The 22727-nt window shown below is 43.1% G+C and overlaps 1 protein-coding gene across 2 annotated transcripts in view; it reads right to left on the bottom strand.

The window, feature by feature from the left end:
• Nucleotides 1–22727, bottom strand: part of LRBA (LPS responsive beige-like anchor protein) — a 544849-nt gene that overhangs the window by 486253 nt on the left and 35869 nt on the right. For both annotated transcript variants that reach the window (XM_083171504.1, XM_083171512.1), the window contains exons 2-5: nucleotides 8177–8408; nucleotides 5069–5169; nucleotides 3636–3731; nucleotides 1372–1493 (exon numbers count right to left, since the gene is read on the bottom strand). In XM_083171504.1, the coding sequence (XP_083027630.1) occupies nucleotides 1372–1493; nucleotides 3636–3731; nucleotides 5069–5169; nucleotides 8177–8408 (551 nt within the window). The remainder of the gene's footprint in view (nucleotides 1–1371; nucleotides 1494–3635; nucleotides 3732–5068; nucleotides 5170–8176; nucleotides 8409–22727) is intronic.

Raw genomic sequence — 22727 nt, forward strand, 5'->3', positions numbered from 1 at the left:
GTGATTAATGCCCGTAGACTCAAACCTAAAGACCAAACAATTGAATGGTTTCAGTCACTTTATAGGGGAGCTGCGGCTGCAATAAAAAGAATGGAATCCCCCACTATTTCGCATCCACTTTGGGGCATCTAGACATACTTGGACAACTACTACTGTTTTGATTATTGACAACTGATAGGTGGTATTTTAAATGTCAAAGAACCAATTTGGCTTCTGAGACTTATTATATTGTTTTGTTTTAAAAACCAAAACTAGTTTAAATGAAAAAGGTAAAAAAATAAAAATAAAAAGACATGCATCCAAAAAAATGGGACATAATAATCAACAGAATAAAAAACAGTTTAAATTTCACAAATCAATTTTTCACCCCGATCAGGATTTAGATTCTATGTTGGTACTTTGTACGTTGACAGCGTAGCCATTGCCGGGCACCCTGCTAATATCTGACTTATTGCGGCGGAGCTGCTTCGGCGGGCGGAGGGTGGAGATCCCAGAGTGCTGAAGGGCGGCCGCCCAGAGGGGGGAGATCCCGCCAGGCAGAGGACATGGCAGCAATGTATGTAATTCTGTGTAATGCCGTTGGGGGAGCATCAAATGGTTTCCCTGCTCCCCCAGCGGCACTATGCTAATTGCGTACATTGCGCCCGCCGGGGAGTACTGTCGTGGCGGCCGGGAGTGCAGGGAGCCGAGTGCCGGGGACATCGTTGAGGGGTAAGTATGATGCACCACACACACACACACTAACACAATCATATACCCACTATCCACGTCATACCCCTATTATCCACGTGGGCTTGGAGTTAATTATATAAAGTGTGCCGAGCGCAGCAAACCCGAAGCGTGGCGAGCGTAGCGAGCCCCGCTCACCACGCTTCGGGCTCGGTGGCTCGCTGCGCTTGCCACACTTTATAAAATTAACTCCACGCCCACGTGGATAATGTGGGTATGACATGGATAGTGGGTATATGATCCATTATGTATTAGCACAGCTCCAGTTACATATTTTACGTAAGTTACTTAATTTGCGTAAGTTACGTAGTTTACGTAGCCAGCCTAGTGGTGTATTGGTATTCTCAATACACCACTACGCAAACTACCTAATGGGCACCCTGCTAATACACAAGTACCTTTATGTTTATTTTAATTTTTGCACTTTCAAAATGTTTTGCTTTAAGTAAAACATTAACTTCAAAGGATAGTTGTACCTGACTAATTCATATCGCGCGTAGAGGCACTTACAGTTTTCCCAAATTCAAATAAAAGAAAGTAATGTATATATAAACAAAATGTAGGCACTTATCTCACTACTTCTCCTAAACACCAACTGAAAGGTGTGTGCACCGCTATGTAGAAAGAATGTAGCACACTTACCAATACAAATACGGTTTTGCCTTGTCCACATTGATGTTGTTTATGGGATCCATTCTCAGCCAAGTGTGAAATGTGAATCCATTCTGATATGGCCATTTAGCTATCGGGGGTAAGGCAATGGCCTAAAGATAAATTTATAATTAACATTTCATAATTTCTTCAACACAAAATAGCACAATCTCGATTACGATTTCACAATACAGACATTAAGCTGCAACAAGCATTAGTCAGCAAGCAATAAAAATATGCAATAATTATTATTACTACTATTAGTAGTTATTTCATTACACAACATGAATGAACCACACATAATTACTTAATCAATATGGCAAAAAAAAAAATCACCCCATACTGGTATATAATGCAGCTGTGTCATTGTCACAAACTAAAAACTCACACACAGGGCGACCTCAGCCCCGTGCTGAGTGATCTAGTTTAGTACAGATCGGTCAGCACACATCGCCGACACACCTGCTATGTACCACTGGCGATCTGACTGCATGTAGTCAAGACCTAGTCAGGCGATGGCGATGCACAGGACCACGCATCACTGTTGCTCGGGGGCATACACATGGAGCTATCCCTGCTTAATTGGGCTAAAATTGCCACATGAGTGGGCCTTAATTGGTACTCTTTTCCTTGGCTGCAGATGTGTTCTTATACATCTTTGCTGCAGACTCAAAGAGCCCCTCTTGGCACGCCATATCGTAGTTGGGAGTTGTCGGGAGTGCTTTTGCTTCTGTGCAGTATAAATACACTGCCATTCAGATTTCAGTTTGAACACAACACACCCAAATCTATACTCTCTGCGCATTACAGTTAACTCACGTGCAATGCAGCATCATGGTTGTGTACGTCTGCTGCCAAAATTGCAGCCATGCTAACAGGTCTGTATCAGTCCCAGTGTATTGAGGCTAGGGTCCTTATTCTGATCGGTTCACTACGCTGCGAAATCGCAACGGTGACCGATGTTGAAGATCTGCACATATGCAGGCTTTCCCTGCAGGCACCCTTCGAGGCTTGCATAGTCTCAGTGATGCTCGCAGCGCGGGGGGGGGGGTTTGCGTGCAGGAGGCGTGGGTAGGGGATGTTCGCATGTGAACCCCTGTGTTTCCTGGGCATACCCCACCAAAATGCTGGGTTATCCCAGGAAAATGCTGGGTGAAGCCATGCAAACGGGGGGCGGCTACCGGCCTTCTGTGGGTGGGCAGCTGACCAGAGGTCTGCTGCCCGCCCTGTTCACAGAGCAGGGTGCCGCTATTTAAAGGCACCAGAGAATTACTTTGATTAGCGAGCTCTTTAAAAAATATTCGATGGTTGGCGACCATAGAATGATTTCGGGCACCCAACCAAGGCAAAACATCAAAACGCAGACCTGCGGGGAAAATCGGCGAATAGCAGGGGGCAGGCGTTAGGATGCACGGGAAGCGGCGCTACAAGGCTCGCAAAGCAGCCTAGGTGTAGGAGGCTGTACCGGGATATAAAACACCACTTTCACAGTCACTGATTAGACAATGCTGCATAAAGCACATTACATGGCTTCAGAAAACACCTAAGAACAACGTCAACGTCATAACTAGGGTGATGTAGAGAGTGCACCACTTCACACAGCGCTGCAGGCACTCGCTAATTATCACCAAAGGGTTCTGCAGAGCCCAGTTACAGAGTTCATAAACAAGTAAAACGGTGACAAGTACAGAGTATATAAACATGTATGCATCAGCAGACGATACTATAATAAGTATTAGAGTGGTGTAAAACCGAGGGAAGTACCGAGGGAAGTATGGAGATGGTTTAGGTAAAAGAAAGAAGGGCCTGCTTGTGACTGGTGACTACTTTCATTTGTAGCTTCCTTCCACTTTGAAGCCCAGCATCTCCAGACCACCCATCCCCATCTATTGCTAATATCTATACAAGATTCATAAACGTTAACTTGAGAGCTCTGTTCTTAACCTCATGATTATTTCTTGGCAAACATACAAAAATTCCAAAGGAAAAACAATGGTTCATCAAACACACAAATGGAGATACAATCTATTCCATGCTACAATCTCAGCTTTGTCTATTACAGAACATTACAATTAATGTATCTGGAACCATGCACAGCTACAGTTTTCATAAAGGAATGCTTTTCCTAATGCGGGTTACTCGGATATCATTGCTACAGATATGTGCGATAGGAGAGAGTTCTACTGTTCATTGCATTGCTGAAACAGCACAAAATAATAAGGCAGCGCAGATCGGTTTAGACAATTGGTACTTACTGCAGCGCTCTTTCCGGGAAAGTTAAAGAAGGCATCAGGACCGTACTTCTGAGGCATGTGCTTTAATACAGAAAGTAGCTTAACTGCATGTGGAGGCTAGAGAGAATGAACACAAATATATAAATATAGGGGAAATGATTACTGAAACAAACACCATGAGATAGGCTGTTTAGGGACACAAAGCTACTTAAAATCTTTCTAGGCCAGGCCTGACTGACCTGTTGGACTCCAAGTGTTATGAATCTACAAGTCCCGGGGTGTTTTACCAGCTGATCGGTGGGTGGGAATACTCTTATATGTAGTTTCACAAATGCCGGAGAGCCACAGGTTATCCTGGCCTGGTGTAGAGCATTACTATCTTGCCTTCTGCCATATGTTCATGTAACAGCTAACAATTGGTACAATATGTCACTTCACAGATTTACTTTACAGCTTCTCTCCATCTGGTAGACATTTTTATACATTGTCTAGTGGAGATGTCCTGAGGTACTTATGGTAAAGAACCTTCTTCTCCGCTGGAGATTTCAGATTTTAGGCCTAGCCTGCACACAGCTGCTAGTGGAGAGGCTTCCACAGGTCACATGCATCTGGGGAGAAATCCTACATTTGGTCTATAAACACTCCTTCCATATAGCTTGAATGTGTTATTTACTATTTGTATGCAATATATGTATGCTATATATCTTAGAACATATGGGAGCAAAAAAAAATAAAAAAAATCACAAATTTCAAAGTATCCATTCTATAAAGCTTACAATTCCTTTTAAGCCAATGAAAACATTTTATATGCAACACTTGATGAGAACAATATAAACATAGGCCAGTCATAGGTTATAGGGAAAGTGGTTCTGTGCAGTCGGATTCAGTATGAAATACCGGCGGTCAGGATCCCGGCGTTCAAAATACCGACGCCGAAATCCCGACAAGGGGGGGGGGGGACGTGGTTCGCCCCCCCTTGCGGGCTCGCTGCGCTCGCCACGCAGCGGACCCGGTGCCTCGCCACGCTCGGCACACTAATTTATTCTCCCTCCAGGGGTGTCGTGGACACCCACGGAGAGAGAGAAAAACTGTCGGGATTTCGGCGGTCGAGATTCTGAACGCTGGGATCCCGACCGCCGGGATTTAAACTGCATCACGTGCAGTCATAGGTTATGCAAATAGTTTCAGCAATTTGCCAAATTTAGAACTCGGTGGAGTTGTTGCCATAAACACTTAGTTACACAGCGCCAACATATTTTACTTGTGGTCTCAAGTGCATAACTCTCCCGGCTTGTAGCACAGTAGTGGGGAGTTCACCGGGGTGGTGTATCAATAGCAAATAGATCAGAGGCATGGGATACAAATCTTTAGGAATACTGGTAAATAGGATTATGCTAGTTTAGTACAAAGTTTAAAAAAGATTATAAAATAACCAATGGGAAAAGGTCTCTCACCCATTGTCCCCTTTCTCCTTGCAGCTTACTGAAAAACAGCTTTAGCTCTCGGACCGTGAGACTATAGCTTGCCAGAACACCCAACATGTCCACCAAAAGATCTGTAACAGGGAAAACAAAAGGTGATGTTCATGCACCAAATAAAAAAAACAAAGCAAAAAAATCCTTAAACCACAGTAGTAGCAGTAGTAATAATAATAATAATAATAATAATAATAATAATAATAATAATAATAATAATAAATGTAATGCTGCAGTAACAAACACATTTCATTTTGCTAGCCTTCTACCACCCCTAACCAAACCTGAAGGGAAAAAAATCTGCAAGCAAAGCTGGGAAATGGATTACAATCACTATAGTACTTTAAAAGGGAGGAAGACTAGGATCCAATCAGGAGATTCCAGTTTGCGACCAGTATGTTGCCCCATTAATAATTTTAAGATGTGGCTGTGAAAAGAACAATGTAGCTTTTTAAAATAGCTCAACAACTTTAAGTAAAAGAAAGGTTAAAAGAAAACCCAACACACATGAATTATCATTTCTTTACCAGTCCTTTCATAGGAGTATATTGTATCTACCAAAGAAGTAAGTCATAGGTTCAACAGACACTCCGATCCAAAGACTTAAGGTACGGTTTGGTTAACTTCTCTGTTCTTTACTCTCAGAAATACTAGAGCGAAACTACAGCTGGGTCACCGTACTGTAGCCTACAGCTATGCCACAAGAATTTTTTTATTAACCAAACCTTTATACCATGTGGACTTGAAGAAACATATCAAAACTGACCCAAAATAACAGACTGGAAAATTGGACTAACAAACATTTATACAAGATAATTGGGTATTCTATACACTGCACTGTGACACTAGTTCAAGGATTAGAAATGAATACCAGTTGGCCATTTACATTTTGCCACAGACCATAGATTACACTAGGCAAAAGCTAAAAAGGATCCTGCATAAAAACAACATATTCTTACGGATTTCAATGCGCTGAACATGAGGTGTAAAATTGTTTATTAGTTCAAGTTTTGAAGCTCCTTAGCGAGGAACTAAATCTTAGATCAATATGATTTCCGCATATCATATCAGACACTTGGCGGCAATATGTCTTTGTAGATGCATTTTCTTCATTCTCACTTAGATTTTTTTTGCCAGCTAACTGCAGCGCCGTAATGGCTGTTTCACACACTCCGGCTGATGCCGGGCAGCGAAACCCTGCATGGCCAAGAAGCCATGCCGTACACAGAAGTTTACAATGGTTGGGATGGCCACAGCCCAGCAACCGTCCTTTCCAGTGGTGACATCCAGCTGCAACCCGGCGGCCGGGTCGTGACCAACCCGTGTGAATGGACACAATCCGGTCCATTATTAACTACTGTGTACGGCACTGCTTTTGGCCATGCAGGGTTTTCACCAACCGGCATCAGCCGGAGCATGTGAAACAGCCCTAAAGGCCCATACACACTAGAAGATTTTCATTTCAAAAGACTTTGGCAAAATCCTTGCTAGATATATGTTTCACCAAAGTAGTGCATACACATTGAGCTATTTTCCCAAAGAGCAAAAGATTTTCAGGAGGCGAAAGACTTTGCTGAAAATCTTTCATTAAAAGGCGATTTACATAATAGGCTGGGTTTGAATTCCAAGGGCGGGAGCAGGGGGACATTGTATTTAATGCATTTCTGTTCTTGGGGCCTGATTCAGAACTAATGTAAACCCCACCCTACGCTGCTAGCTAGGGCTTTCTTTATCTTTGCCAGGGGTTTCATGCTCTTTGCCAGGGGAAGTTACTCTGTGCACTGCACTCCGTGTTAAAGGAGACAGCAGGGGCAGAGCGGAGGGAAACCCAGATGTCTCAGAACAGGTCTATCTGTCCGTGGGGCGGCTATTTGAAATGTGCCGGCTCGTGACTCGCAAGCTAATCGAAGCTCGCGGCGTGGCAGCGCCTGATTGGTTGCCTGGCCGCTAGCTCCGATTGGCTCAGGAGTCGCGAGCCGGCGAGAGTCATTTGAAATAGCCGTGCCACAGACGGGTGGACCTGCTCTGAGACACCCGGGTATATATTACTGGCTAATAAATTCAGTAAATAATCATTGGTGGGTATTGGTGCCAGTAGTATACACATTGCTGGCATGTGCCAGCAATCTATATATTACTGGCTTAAGAAACTCATTGGTACCCAGCAGTGCCAGTAATATATACATTGCTGGCACATGCCAGTAATGTATATATTACTGACTTAAGGATCTCATTGGTGCCCAGCGGTGCCAGTAATATATACATTGTGTCAGTCAGTGTGGCCGGGCGGCAGAGCTGGGACCCAGGAGAATGGCTGGGGAGCGAGGCTCTGCGGTATCCAGCCGCAGCAGCAGTCTGAGCGGGGCAGCGCGGACCAATCCTGCAGGGTGAGTATGACAGGCGAGGGGCGGGGGGCGGTCCGCCGGGCTGAAAGTGGTTAATCTTTCAGCCCGGCAGGTGTACACACATGGCGATGATGGATGAAAAACCATCCATCATCGCCACATTTGCTGGTAAAAACCAGCAGATGAACCACTTTACTAGCGATGATGCGGTAGCGCGCATCATCGCTAGTCGGCAATCTGGGGGGCATACACACTGGGCGATTTTCAGCCGAAAATCGCTCAAAACGGCTGTTTTGACCGATTTTCAGCTGGAAATCGTCAAGTGTGTAGGACCTTTAGTGATGAACACTGAATATTTTCATCAGGATATTTCTGAGATGGAGAAAAGATACCATGGAAATGGAATGCTTCAATGCTAGCAGACTATTGTTGGTCACTTGGCAGAGATGCCCCGGAAATAGTGTACAAGCGACTTACAAAACGAAAGCGGCATTCAAAACAATGATTTGTATAATTGTTGTTGTTATTATATCAAGCTATTTGTTTTGGAAAACAACAAATGTGAATAACTATAAAACAGCAACAAATCTTTCAATTTCATAGTCATTTTCAGCCCCCTAAATTATATTAATAAACATATGTAAATTTTAGGATCCAAAAAGAATGTTAAAAATTTGTTGCCCAGTGTTATATGTGGGGGTTCGGCTTTGAAAAAATATTCTAGATAGGAGCATTATATTACCTGCAATCATGCCGTCAACTTTATCAATTATGTTCAAAACTTGTTCAACCAAGCCAACTTCTGTGCAGATGAGGAGATTGCGAATGCTTTTCTTCAAGATGGCAGTGAAGATGCTGCATATCTCTGCTTGGCAGGTGACATCGCATTTGTTCAACAATTCAACCATACAGAATATGCTCTCCCCCTCTTGAATTATGAAATTCATCTCCAAATCAAATTGTCCTCCTACAAGCTGTAACAGAATTGTAATAAAATGAGAATGAAGGTAATAATGAACTATCACGCAAAATAAAAAATATTACAAAACAAAATAATTAAACATAAAATTGTAGGTAAGGGTAGTATCACCCCGATCTTTATCAGATTTCCATATATCTTTCAGACGCAGTCATTCATTTAATTTCATCAAATATTTGCTATACCTAAAGTCTAGGAGGTAGACTGCTTGGGCAGCATGGAAAAGGTTGGAGATAGGACCTAGAACAATGTACAGAAAATATCAAGGCCATATTAAGAGCCTATTTGTTGCATGAAATTTTATGCATTTGTAGCAGCAACTGGAACTTTATGCTAATGCAATGGCCAATGGACACCTCATTGAGAAGACCATTAGTCACAGAGCAATCTACAGAACAGCTGTACACACCATCAGACATTACAGAAACCCTGCGTTTGCTCAGACTGTCCATCAGAACATCCTGACTGGATGTCAGTGTCAGTGGTGCTGCATCATTCGATATAGCCCATGACACAGCCTCAACATCTCTGCTGTAGTTAGCCTCCCAACCCCACATTCACTGCCCAGTAATGCATAGAACTTCATGAAATTTCCTATATGCATGGCCAACGCAGGGAGACGCATATTGGAACGGCATGGATATTCATGGAATTTCATGTGCTGTGCTTTTCTGACATGTCCCAGCATGATAGCACCTCATGTAAATCGGGTGTGCATTCTAAGATCCCTCCCCCCCCCCATAAGCCCACCACATGTCTTTCTTTGCAGAACTACAAGTCCCAGCATGATAGCACCTCATGTAATTCGGGTGTGCATTCTAAGATCCCCCCCCCCCCCCTTTTTTTCTGACATGGGCACAGAATTATGCATTGTCTGTTTGCACTATATGTTTTCCTTGCGTCCACCTTTGGAACCAGTCCACTGATAGAGAGAGAGGGAACCGGAAGTTAATGAGGTCTGGTATGATAGCAATGCATAAAGATAAGATTTAAGGTTTAACCACTGGAGTGGGAAGAGGTCCAGTGCATAAGACAAGACAAAAAAAAAAAAAAAAGTACTGGTTTCCTAGCGCGGCACCCATCGCATGCCTTAATTAGTGGTATGCGATGGGACCCGATTTTCGGGTCCTAAAAGCCGCACTGTACAATTTTAAAAATCGCATCACATGCCATTAAAATGGCATGCGATGCAATCAAAACGATGATTTAATTGTACATGCACCCTGATGGGTGATTAGTATGTTATATGCACCCCCATGTTAACGCCAACCCGAGGTGTGGCGAGCCCGCGAGGATCGGCGGTACGCGTCCTCCGACCTTTACATATCCCCACTATCCACGTCATCGTTGAGTTTATATAGTGCGGAGAGCGCAGCGAGCCACCGAGCCCGAAGCGTGGCGAGCCCCGCGAGGGGACGTGGAATACATGTGAAGTTATCCGCGTGCGCTCGCCACACTTCAGGCTCGGTGGCTCACTGTGCTCGCCACACTATATAAAATCAACTCCACGCCGACATGGATAGTGGGGATATAAAAAGGTTGGAGGACGCGTACCGCCGCCCCTCGCTGGCTCGCCACACTTCGGGTTGGCGTTAATAGTGGCGGTGGCATTAAGAATGGGGGTGCATATAACATACTAATCACCCATCAGGGTACATGTACAATTAAATCATCGTTTTCATCAAAACTATGTAATAAGATTAAAATCGTGGGCGCCGTGCTAGGAAACAAGTACCAAAAAAAAAAAAAAAAAAAAAAACACATTGTAACTATCAATCTCCTGAATTTTAGAAGTAAAAAAGAACTCCATTTTCACAATATTTTAAATTTTTGCCCCAAATCTCACTACAAAACTAGTGTAATAGTGTCATGAAAATGTGTTTTATTGTTGCAATATGTTAAACACAAAGTTATCACATCAAAATGATTTATACAATTGGTGTACTTTAAAACATCAGTTAAGTGTTTTTGTAAAAGCAAATCAAAGAATATTCCAATGACTAGGAATATAAACAAAAAATTTCCAATAAATGTATCATAGTTTATAGTGAAAAAATGAATATGTAGAATTACGATCGGAAACTAATCATGGCTAACGTACAATATGCACAACAACTTGTAGAGTCTCATTTGGGAATAATCCTGTTTGCTGGAGCACAAATGAATCCTCTGGTGTATTAAGCAGTCTCCATAAAGAAAAAGACAATTATCGCAGATAAGGATTCACAGAGCAAACATTTAAAGCATTAGTGGTTAGAGAGTCACTGCTACAAAGCTATTCACCCAGGGTCTACAGAACTACATACAGATGGAGCAGGGCCCATTAAGCAGGGGTCTGGTGGTTGGATCGCCACCCGCCAGAAGGGGAGACGCTTGCATGTCCCCTTCGGACAGAGGTCCCTGCCGCATCCCCGCCACTGTCCGCTGGTCCCCACCACCTCCCCGTCTCCCTGAAGCAGAGACGAGCAAGGTTTGCATCCCCCCAATGCACAAAATATGGGAGGTGTGCGCGTCAGTCAGATGAGCCCCTTTCCACCAGCGATCGCCATCAGGGGGCATTCTGGCAAGCCCAGGTGCTGGCTGCGAGGAGCTCCATCTGTATGAGCCTTGCTGCGGTTTAATGTCATAGTGTGCCATGTAATCTTTAAACAGACACTGAGAAAGAAAGGCGTAGACTTTATGCATGGAAAAAAAATGCTGGAAATGAGACCAACGAAATTATATGTATAAATTTATTACATCAAATTGATTTAACCAATTTCTCTGAATAACCTGATTTCCAGAGTTCAGTAGCAAATTTTTGATTGTCATTTGCTCCGTAACATTTCCATATTTTTGTGCTCACCAGATAAATTAGACAGATACATCTTCAGGTGTGTACCCATCATTAGCGATCTCACAAGATCGCTTAGAACTGAGGCACAGATCGCTCCGTGTCTATGGGCGATGGCGATGTGTGGGTCCAGTGCGTCGCTATCGCCTGATTACGTATATACTGCATGCAATATATATCTAGTCATCGCTAGTGTTTTTGCTTGATCTGTGCTTAACTGCATCGCTAAGCACAGATGCTCAGTTGCAACGTGTGTGCGGGGCATAATGGCCGATTTAGACTATGCTAATTTGGCCAACAGAAGTTACGATTTTGACTATCTTGCTATTTGTCCCTAGGCCAAATACAGTACATTCTAATAATTGGAGGATATTATGTTTTATCGCGCTCCCTGGTATTTGCCTATATGAGATTGGCGCTGCTCTAGCCAAATAGGGGTTCCCAGTCCCTTGGATATATCAAAAAAATTTTGATATATCCTTTGAAAAGGCTGCCCGCAGCCGAAACGCGTAGGTGATACAACACTCACATTATCAACCTCCTGCAACAACACGGAGAAGGACACAAGCAGACGCAGCCGGACATGGAGCTCCACTACAAGCTCCGTGTACAAGGTGACGTCATCAGGAAGCACAGACGCCGGGAGCCTGAACGCTGCAGCGTAGAGGACACCGTCGGCGATAACAGCACAATCCAAAAGACAAGCACCAGGCTGAGAGAGACAGCACCAGACAGCCCAACCAAGCGTGAGTATTAACCCCGCACACACCACGGCGCATTTGAAACTGAGCACCACAAAAACACCGAGTACTGCATGTGAAAAGGAGGGCACATAGGATACCTATGAGATTGTAAAGGGGTCTATATGATCGCCTGAAGCCCACAAAGGCTCCCTCCTTTCTCACAGATCACCAATTGATCCTGCTATAAACGTAATAGAGACAAACTAACTTCCACTTATCTCTCCTCCCCCCCCCCCCCCCGAACATCACAAGAGGACAAGGGGACCTACGGAGGTATAAAGGAGCCCCAAAGGGTTACCTGAACCCCTGTAGGGGATCTCTTACGCTGACTCGGCTCTGAGCAAAATTCCCTCAAGCAGGGGACCCCCAAATAGGTGTACCTCAGAAACACCAAGTAATTAAGAATCATCTTATCGCCCTTACATCACCCACCACCAGAATAAATTATTAATAAAAGTATTTATTTTTACATACCACCCTCTCTTTTCATCTCTTTTCTTTCCATACACAAATTAACACACAGAACACAGGCAGCGCTTTAGCCCACCCATAAATTTTTCAAATACATTCTAAAGATGACTGAATCAAAATAGACTTGCCTGCACAGTCTATTTTCCCTTGAGATACCGACGCTGCGGTGCACGCATCACTATTGCAAGCCTCCTAAATAATGAGATTTTGGCTAACTTACTATCCTATTTTGACTATATAGTCAAAATTGAAGCCAAAATAGCACATTATCCCTGTGACAACTTTTCAAAGCATCTATACTTTGCTACAGCCACAATCCTACTCCTACACGGTCCTGCTACCTCTCACCCCTTTCACACCTCATTTATAACCTGGATTATTGATGTGTTGCTGCATGGTTGACCCCGGTTGAGGTGCAATTTAAAAGTACCAAATGTATCCTAAACCCAATCTTGGATAGGTATTCTAAGACGCAAGTGACTTCTAGGCAGGGACACAAGCAGTTTGTAGCAATGCTGGATGGAATGGGCTTAATAGATGCATGAGGACAGAAATATCCCTCTACTAGGCAATATTCCTGTTTTCCCCGCACACACTCTGTTTTTTCCAGAATAGACATGGCTCTGGTCTCTAGAGATATACTACCCCGAATTAAATCCATTACTTATGAAACGAGAGGCATTTCAGATCATTCTCCTCTAACAATTAGTATAGATATTGGGGGAAACCAGGGCCAAATGTTCTGGAAATTAAATAAATTCTGTCTTACCCGTATGGGACCTTGCCTTGATTTAGAGCAGTGGTGGAGAACCTCAGGCCCGGGGGGCGTATGCGGCCCCCGTAGCCGGTCTGAGTGGCCCTCCTAGCCACCCAGCGGCTTTGCCGGGAGTCAAGTACAGGGGACTTCTTGCGAGAGGTCGGTAGATCTTGGGAGATTCCTCTTAATTAACAGCAACTGGAGACTGTCAGTCCTATTCAGCGGCAGCCGCCGGAGCGTGGGACGGCTGCAGCAAGACAATTTATATGAGACATTTTTACATATGGCCCCCGAAGGATTTTTCCGCCATACAATTGGCCATTGGCACAAAAAGTTTCCCCACCCCTGATTTAGAGGCAGTACTGGCATTCAATTCTAGGAATTCTAACCACAATTGTTCCATCTAGATCATTTGGGATGCCTTCAAATCCTGTCTGAGGGGTACCCTAATTCAAAAAGTGCCTAATTTAAAATAATCATATAAAAAAAAATAGAAGGTGACAGAAGCATTTTGCAGATTACTAGAAGGAAAATACCTAGAGGATAGCCTAGATTCCTCTAAATGACTATGGTTATCTACCCAGAAGCAATGGACAGAGTGCCTCACTGACAAGGCCAACTTTCGCTTAATGTTTATAAAACACTCTCATTACACAACAAGAGAAAGGCCAGGTAGTTTTTTTATCAGACTGGCGAGTGCGGACAGCGCCAACAATATGGTTTGTGAAATAAGGGGCCCAGACGGTGCTTTGTATATCAGAAAATTGTTGCTCAGTTCTTGGAATATTATAGGCAACTTTAGGATACCAGACTGACCTGTAGCTTGGGTGAGCTGCGAGAATACGCAGTGCCACTGCCTTCACTGTCAAAAGAGGCAAGGGACTTTTTAGATGTTCCACTGTGAGGAGGTAGAGATGGCAATAAAATAATTTCCTACTGGTAAGGCCCCTGGCCTAGATGGCAACCCCTTAGAGCTTTACAAAAAGCATATATCTTTCTATGCCCCTAAACTTTTGGACTTATACAATGGCCTACTTAAATACAGGTACCTACCGCAGTCCATGGCTGAGGCACTTATTATAGTACTTTTGAAACCCGATAAATATGCAAGCCGCGTAGATTCATATAGACCTATTTTACTGATACCTACAGACATAAAAATCCTGGCCAAGATTTTGTCCGTCAGGTTAAATTCAGTAATAGCACAAATTGTTCATGAAGACCAAACCGGTTATGCCCGGAAAGTCCACAATGATAAATCTTAGGCGCCTGTTTACTCATCTGCAGGTTCCCCGCAGGGACGCTCACTCAGTGGTAGTAGTCTCTCTCGATGCAGCAAAAGCTTTTGACTCGGTAGAGTGGGCGTTCCTGTGGTAGGTTATAGGTGGATTTGGTATAGGTGATAACTTCATAACTGGGTTAAACTTTTGTATTCACACCCTCAGGCTAGGGTCTCAGTCAACAGTTTTACTTCTTCCTCTTTTCCTTTAGCAAGGAGAAAAAGACAGGGGTGCCCCCTCTCTCCTATCCCTGTTCGTGCTAGCAGTGGAACCCTTAGCATGCCTTATTTGAGCCAGGAAATATCTGGTCCTAAAATTGACCCTAAAGAAGATAAAATTGCTTTATATCCGGACGACATTCTACTGTTTGTCTGTCTCCAGTTATGATACCTCTATGCCCGTGGTCCTGAAGCTTATTAATACTTTTGTCAAATACTCGGGTTTACTCATCAACTGGGACAAGTCACTTGCGTATGGGGGCAGTGTCCCGAGCAATCCCACCCTACCATTGCCACTCTGATGGGTAAATGGTTTCAAATACTTAGGTGTCTATGTAACCAATGACCCATCCAAGTATATACCCCTCAACATTCAGCCACAAATAACTGGGTGTGGTATAGGATTCCGACAGTCCGGATCCCGACAGTTATTAGCCCAATGTCGGGATCCTGACTGGCCGGACTCAGACAGCATGGCGAGCGCAACAACCACCCTTGCGGGCTCACTGTGCTCGCCAAAGAGAACAAAGGACCAGTGGGCGCCTTCTGTACGCTAAAACAATTTATTAAACCAAATAACACACAAAAAAACACAGTAAATACAATTACAATAAAAAACGGTAATTTGCATGCATGCAACAATTAAATAAAATAATTCTAAAAAGCCATTTCACTGCATTGGTATGAGAGGTATTGATAATTACCAGTTCCTGATGGAAAAATTGCCAGGTGTGGGCAGGTGTTACAGTCTCACACAGATTTGTTATAAGCAAGATTTTATAGATATTTCCAGGTGAAATTGGGGCTTTCAGGACGGACCCACACCGTATATATCACAAGGATTCCTTGATGGTACTTGGTATCGTCTCCTCCGCTCACCCGGGCAGGTGCAAATTTGCCAGATGGATGTATCAAGTAGGTGCCTGATATATTTTAACACCCTTTTGGTCCGAGTGCTGCAGTAGCCGGTGGCCCGACTCTGGACTCTGTGCTCCACTGAATTAGTAGCCAGCCCAGCCTTTCCGTGTGCTGGTGCAGACAGCGTAGATATCCAGTGCACACAGCGGCTGACACTTGCTCCCAGCCGGCTGCCTGCATGCACAGTATAGGCTTGAATGCCGCAAATCACTATCAGTCAGCTGGCATAAGTACCACAAGCTTCTGGTGCAGACAGCGGCTGCTGGACTCACTTCCCAGCCGGCTGTCTGTGTATGCAGTGGGGACCTGAATGCCGCAGATAAATATCAGTCAGGCGGCGGGCTGATGGTATCGGTGTAGCGCCCAACAGGTCCTCAACTGCTGATCCTCCTCTCTGGGCTCCTTAAAGACGCGTTTTGCTGCGCTCAGGCAGCTTTGTCAATTTCAGGAATTTCACTGTGCTCGCCACACTGCAGGCACGGTGGACCCCCATGAGGGAGAATAGCTGGTGGCTGTCGGGAACCCGTCTGTCGGTGTTTTAACAGGACTATCCTGTCCGCAACATACATTTTATAGATACTTACAGCTCAGGCATGCCTGTAGGGCACAATTTCCCTTTGACCCTCCCAGCATTCAAGATTCACCCATTAAACGTTTGCTATTGTCACTTGGTGACACTTTATTTGCAGTTTCTTATATAGCGCAGCAGATTCCGTTACACTTTACAATAGTAGACAGTGATAAAACAAACTGGGTAACAGACACACTTGGAGGTAGGAGGGCCCTGCTGCAAGCTTACAATCTATAGGGATATAGGAGGGAAACACAAGGACAGGCACCAGTAATAGCATAGCAGTCCCACCAAGTTACAAGTCCAGAAGGGAAGCTATAGAATACATAAGTGACTTAGAGGGTTATGCGTGTAGAACTTAAATATGATAGGCTTGCCTGAAGAGGTGAGTTTTCAGGGAACACTTGAAAGTTTGGAGACTAGTGGAGAGTCTTATTGTGCGTGGAAGGGCATTCCATAGCCAGATGAAAGTCCTGTAATAGTGAATGGGAGCTAGTGATCCGTGCAGAAGAGAGACGCAGATCTTGTGCAGAGTGGAGTGGTCGAGATGGTAGATATTTTGTGATAAGTAGACGATATATCCTGTGCAGTATGGTCTTTAGCTTTATATGTGAGTAGAAGTGTTTTATATTGAATACGGTAAGATACAGGCAACCAATGGAGGGACTGGCAGAGCGGATCAGCAGACGATGAGCGTCTTGCAAGGAAGATCAGCCTAGCAGCAGCATTTAAAATGGAAATGATAATATCATTAATTTACTCAGAGCTGCTGGCTAAGTCCCATGACGATAATCTCTCACCTTAGAGAAACTAGTGGACCTAGGACCTTTGTCTCAGGAAGCCTGGGAAACCGCTTTGGCTAGTCCTCGCACATCTACAATTTCAGCTAAGTTTCAACAAATTCAATTATTTCTACTGCATAGAGTATATCTAACCCCCAGAAGGTTACTTAAAATGGGAGGCAGGACTGACGCTAGCTGCACCAAATGCGCCTCACTGGATGGTTCATTCTGGCATCTAGTGTGGTCATACCCGGTGATATGCAAGTGCTGGCAGAGGGACAACTCAAATTATTGCGGCAACTGGTATTCCATCAGACATTTACCCCGCTGGTATGCATTTTAGCGACATTCGAAGAAGATATCCTAGATAAACCCACTCAACAATATGTTGTCAACCTATGTGCTTTGGCAAAAGTGTGTATTGCAAGATCTTGGTTGGCCCTAGTTAATGACATTGAGGGATGAAAAATGTGCTTATATTTCCAGACAATCAGATAAGAAATATTAGAATATTTGGAACAAAAGGTTGGACTCTCCCCACATGCATCTAGATGCTGGCGATGATTTTACATTTGGACGTTGTCGAGCGCTCCTTCATAGAGGGTGTGCCCGGCAAATCTAAGTCACCATTGAGGCCGCCTGGTTTATTAATGATAAGCCATGTCAATATAAACACCTATCTTTTTCAAGGTCAGATGGGTGTGAGTCCATGTTTGGAACAAGAATTGTCTATACATCAACTCTACCAAATGTGTCGTACCAGACACCAATGTAAACGAATACTACTATATTTACTACTTATGCATGTTCTTGCAGTAAATGTACATTAATACAGATATGTATGTACTAAATGTCTTTGTATACAAGCATAATTTCAATAAAAATGATTGAATAAAAAAAAAAAAAAAAAACATCCACAAAAAACCCAAACGTAATAAGTTCTAAGAAAGGTTAAACGGTCAGTCCTTATCTACCTCAATAATTCCACAATACTTAAGGGGAGTACAATTAAACAGTTGAGAAAAATAAAAGTGGAGAAGTTGGCCTATAGCACCCGAGGGATGCGGTCATTTGGTCTACTGCATTATGGTCGACAGTCATTAGGTCAAATCCATTAGGTCGACATGCTAAAAGGTCGACATGATTCTAGTTCGACAAGGTCATTAGTTCGACAAGGTCATTAGTTCGACAAGGTCATTAGTTCGACAAGGTCATTAGTTCGACAAGGTCATTAGTTCGACAAGGTCATTAGTTCGACAAGGTCATTAGTTCGACATTGTCTATGTCGACATTCACAAGGTCGACATGGAGTTTTTCACTGTTTTTTGAGCCAACATGTGCCGACAGGCGGTATTTCATGCCCTACCATCCACTAGGGCGTGGTGGGAGAATAAAATAGTGTGCCGAGCGTAGCGAGGCACCGTGCCCGACGCATTGCGAGCGCAGCGAGCGATGCGAGGGGATGCAGTGCACTTTAAACTGTGTCCATGTCGACTGTGTTGACATTCAGGTAAAAAGTGAAAAACCCCATGTCGACCTTGTGAATGTCGACATAGACAATGTCGAACTAATGACCTGTCGACCTAGAATCATGTCGACCTTTTCCCATGTCGACCTAGAGTCATGTCGACCTAATGGATTCGACCTAATGACTTTCGACCATAATGCAATAGACCAAATGATCCCAACCCAGCACCCGATCAGCTTGTAGATATGGTTTGTCCAATACAGTCTATACCAGGCATTCCGAACCACGGTCCTCAAGGCACACCAACAGGCTTCAGCACAGATGGTTTAATCAGAATCCCTCAGATACTAATTAAGTCACCTGTGTTGAAGCCTGGATATCTACAAAACCTGCACTGTTCGTGTGCCTTGAGGACCGTGGTTGGGAATGCCTTGTCTATACAATGACAGAAGCCAGACTAAAAGCTTCTAAAGGCAACTTCTCCACTTGGGGGGTTATTCAATCCTGGGTCACGACTGTCGGATCGACAGTCGTGACCCTGTCCAATGTCCCGCCTGCCAATCGGCAAAAGGGGGGCGTGTCCTCGTAAACAGCCGTGGATTGTCAAGATTCAGCCATGATCGCGACAATTCACACCATTATCGGCAAAATGGGCCCGACAGCTGTGCATACACACTAGGTGATTCTGAGGTCAAAGTAGCTCACTTTTCCAGTTTTGAGATACTTTAAACTCAAAATCGACTAGTATGTATGCAGTCCTGCTCCACAATTTTTGGATAGTTTCCCCACAGGTGCATTCTTGTATTCCAAGCATCAGGGATACAGAGCTGCAGCAGCAGCAGCAGCAATATCGGCTAACATTTTATTTAAATTACACAAATTCAGCATAAAACTTATTTATAAGGGCTGTTACGTATAAATATATTCCCCTACACTGTGGCTGTGTACATTTGCTTTATATAAGCAGACTGAATATCAGAATTATATCACACCATTACTATACAGTATGTAAAGAACAGCATGCAGCAAGAACACGCATTAGCACAATTCAACATCTCAGCACAGTTGCTTCTCAGTGTGACCTACAGTAGCAAGTGCTGAATCACTGCAACATGCACTACTGCAGTGAGCGTGTGGCCGCCACACAATCTGGATGAAAGCAAAGCAATCATCAGTGAGCAGCTTGCTTTGTTTTAACAGATCGGATAGACAGATACAACATCACCAGGGGATGAAAAGAAACAGCCCACTCCGTTCCCAGCTGGCAGTGGGAATTGAATCAACTGATCGGCAGGTCTCAGCTGGAAAGACAGCAGCAGCACATTACCATATATAACAGAAGCTGAAAGTGCTGACAACAGGGAAACTAGCTCCCACTTATTCCAAACTGCCCAACAGAGAGTCTTGTAATACACTCCTAAAGGGACCTACACACGGAGAGATTTGTGTCAGAGATTCATAAAAAGTGAGTGTGAGAAATTTTAAATCCATCATGCTGAAAGTGTTTAGGCGACTTCAGGGGGAATAAAAAAAGTATTCAAATTCAATGGGTTGAAATAAAGCCTGGGGAGTGTCATCTTCATTGTCTATAATAGAAAAATAAATTATGTAAGAAACTTTCCATTTTTAGAGGCTTTAGTAAATGTACCCCTTACTCTGGTTCCTGCAGTCTTCATGTAGTCTGATGACAATCAAATGGACACTTACCATGATATGTGGCGAAAAATAGGATTTTGGGTACCTACCGGTAAATCCTTTTCTCGTAGTCCATATGGGATACTGGGTTATACTTTTTCTCCTGCGGAGGATCTCTATCCCCATAGTATATCCCAGTATCCCATTGGACAGTAGAGAAAATAGGATTTTGGGTACCTACCGGTAAATCCTTTTCTCGTAGTCCATATGGGATACTGGGATATACTATGGGGATAGAGATCCTCCGCAGGAGAAAAAGTATAACCCAGTATCCCATTGGGCGGTAGAGAAATAATAATTATATTCTGCTTGAATGTTGAAGTTATCCTTATGGAGGCATAAGTTCAAAAAGCTTTAGCACACTCACCAAAGTAGTGAAAATGCTCCAATTTTGGAAACCGTTCCGCTGTTCATAACTACAGGAATGAAGGCATGCACGGTTATTGCTACATGGCCACAGCCATTACTTAAAATGCACAGACTCACACAGTTATATAGGGATACGGTCATTGGGTCTACAGAAACTAGGCCGACAAGAATTCAGTCAACACCACTAGGTCGACATGCAGCAATGTCGACATGGGCCTAGGTAAACAGGTCATTAGGTCGACACAAGCATTAGGTTGACATGGGCAAATTTGACATGGGGTTTTTCAATGTTTGAGCCGACATGCAGTATTTCATGCCCTACCATCCACTAAGGTGTGGTGGGAGAATAAAATAGCGTGCCGAGCGTAGCAAAGCACCATGCCCGAAGCATAGGGAGCGATGCGATTCACTTCAAACTGTGTCCATGTCAACATTCGGGACAAAAAAAAACTCTGAAAAACACCATGTCGACCTAGTTGTTGTAGACCAAACGATCCCAACCCGTTAAATAGGTCACAATCCTCTTTACAGAAAATGGGTGTAGTGTTGTCTTGTGAAGTGTCCCAGTGAAATCCTTGAATTGCATCCTGACACACAATTTTTTTTTTCCTGCAAAATACAATAGCTTCTGAGCATACAGAGAAAGAGAAAGCACAGAATGTCCAGTATGGTGCACCTTTGAAAGGAATGTACGATAAAATGTAACTTTTAATAAAGGATGCTTTTAAAAGATTGCGAACATAAAAACACACTAACACACAGATAAACACAAATAGTGATTTAAAAGAGGAAGAATTCCTCATGCAGTGTGCCCCGGATTTGTAATACAAATGACAAATTGGAAATTTTTATTATAATAGATTTATTATCTATAATAAAAATTTTCAATTTGTCATTTGTATTACAAATCCGGGGCACACTGTGATAGAGTTTATCTTACTCAACATTATATTACTTATACCATAGCATAAGTCTTGTCAGTACAGAGTATTATAAAGACCCATATGTACTAGCATTATAATTATCTTGTGTACAGGAAGCTGAATGGGTTCAAATATATTCCTTCTGAGTTTCAGGTTCTGTAAATAAGTCAAAGTTACTAATGATACCCATATTAGGAAATACACTCTTCCATGTCATCGGAGATGGCATAGTAAAGTTACGTCAAACCAGTTATAGACTTTGTAACACCACACTAGGGGAGTGTAGCATGTGAACATGTATGTATTTGGTAATATCCCCTCCCATAAGGGGGAGGAATTATTTGTGTTACATGGTATAAGTATGTGACCAACGAGCTATGGAAGTTACGGTACGGTGAATAAACCTGTTTGAAAGAGACCGTCTGCAGTCATTTCTAAGGCTCTGAGATATCTGCGTGCTCTGGAAAGGAAGGTCGCATTCCTAAAGCTTTCAGTGGTGGCCCGTCCTCGGATGACAAGAAGCAAGAAAGAATGCGTACATTTGTGTCTGCTATTTACAGAGGGATCTGAGGTGAGTGGAATATCTTTTAAAAAAAAAAATATATATATATATATATATATATATATATATATAAATATATGTATATATTTTACTCTCTCAGAATCCCTGTTTTAGAAGGCAGAGCATAAATATACAATTGCATTTTTCTTGCAAACCTCATATAAAAAACCCATATATAGAGCATTTGGATATCGCACAGCTTTGGATATGACTGCATAAGTTGTGTTGTTTTTTTTTTTTATTTATTTATTTATTATTAATTTTTTTTTTTTTTCATTTATTTATTTATTTTATTTTTTTGGAGTTTTTGTTTGTTTTGTCAGAATTTTGTATGCACATGTTTCATGTTGTATGAATTGGCCATCTTAACGAGGCTTGTAAGTGGAGCGATCTGAGTCCGGTATTACTTCTGGTTAACGCCGGACAAAGTGCTCTAAAAAGCGTTTTTTGTTGTTTGTCTTGTAAACACAAATAAGTTATAAGGTGTGAATAAAGTTCAAAAAGCTTCTAAGACTTTCATTGGGAATATGCTGTGATAGGCTGGACCTGCCTTATTACAAAGAATGCCCCTGGAAGCCATTTTGAACCAATTAGGATACAGCCCTTATAAAACTAGAAGTGTTTACGTATATGTTGGGGTGTGAGTGACTGATCATCTGTCTAATTGTCATTTAAACAGCAACAAGTGTAAGGTGCATATAACAGAATTGCTTGCAGTAATACA

This window comes from Crinia signifera, chromosome 1 (genome assembly GCF_055691185.1).
Source record: "Crinia signifera chromosome 1, ASM5569118v1, whole genome shotgun sequence".
NCBI lineage: Eukaryota > Metazoa > Chordata > Amphibia > Anura > Myobatrachidae > Crinia > Crinia signifera.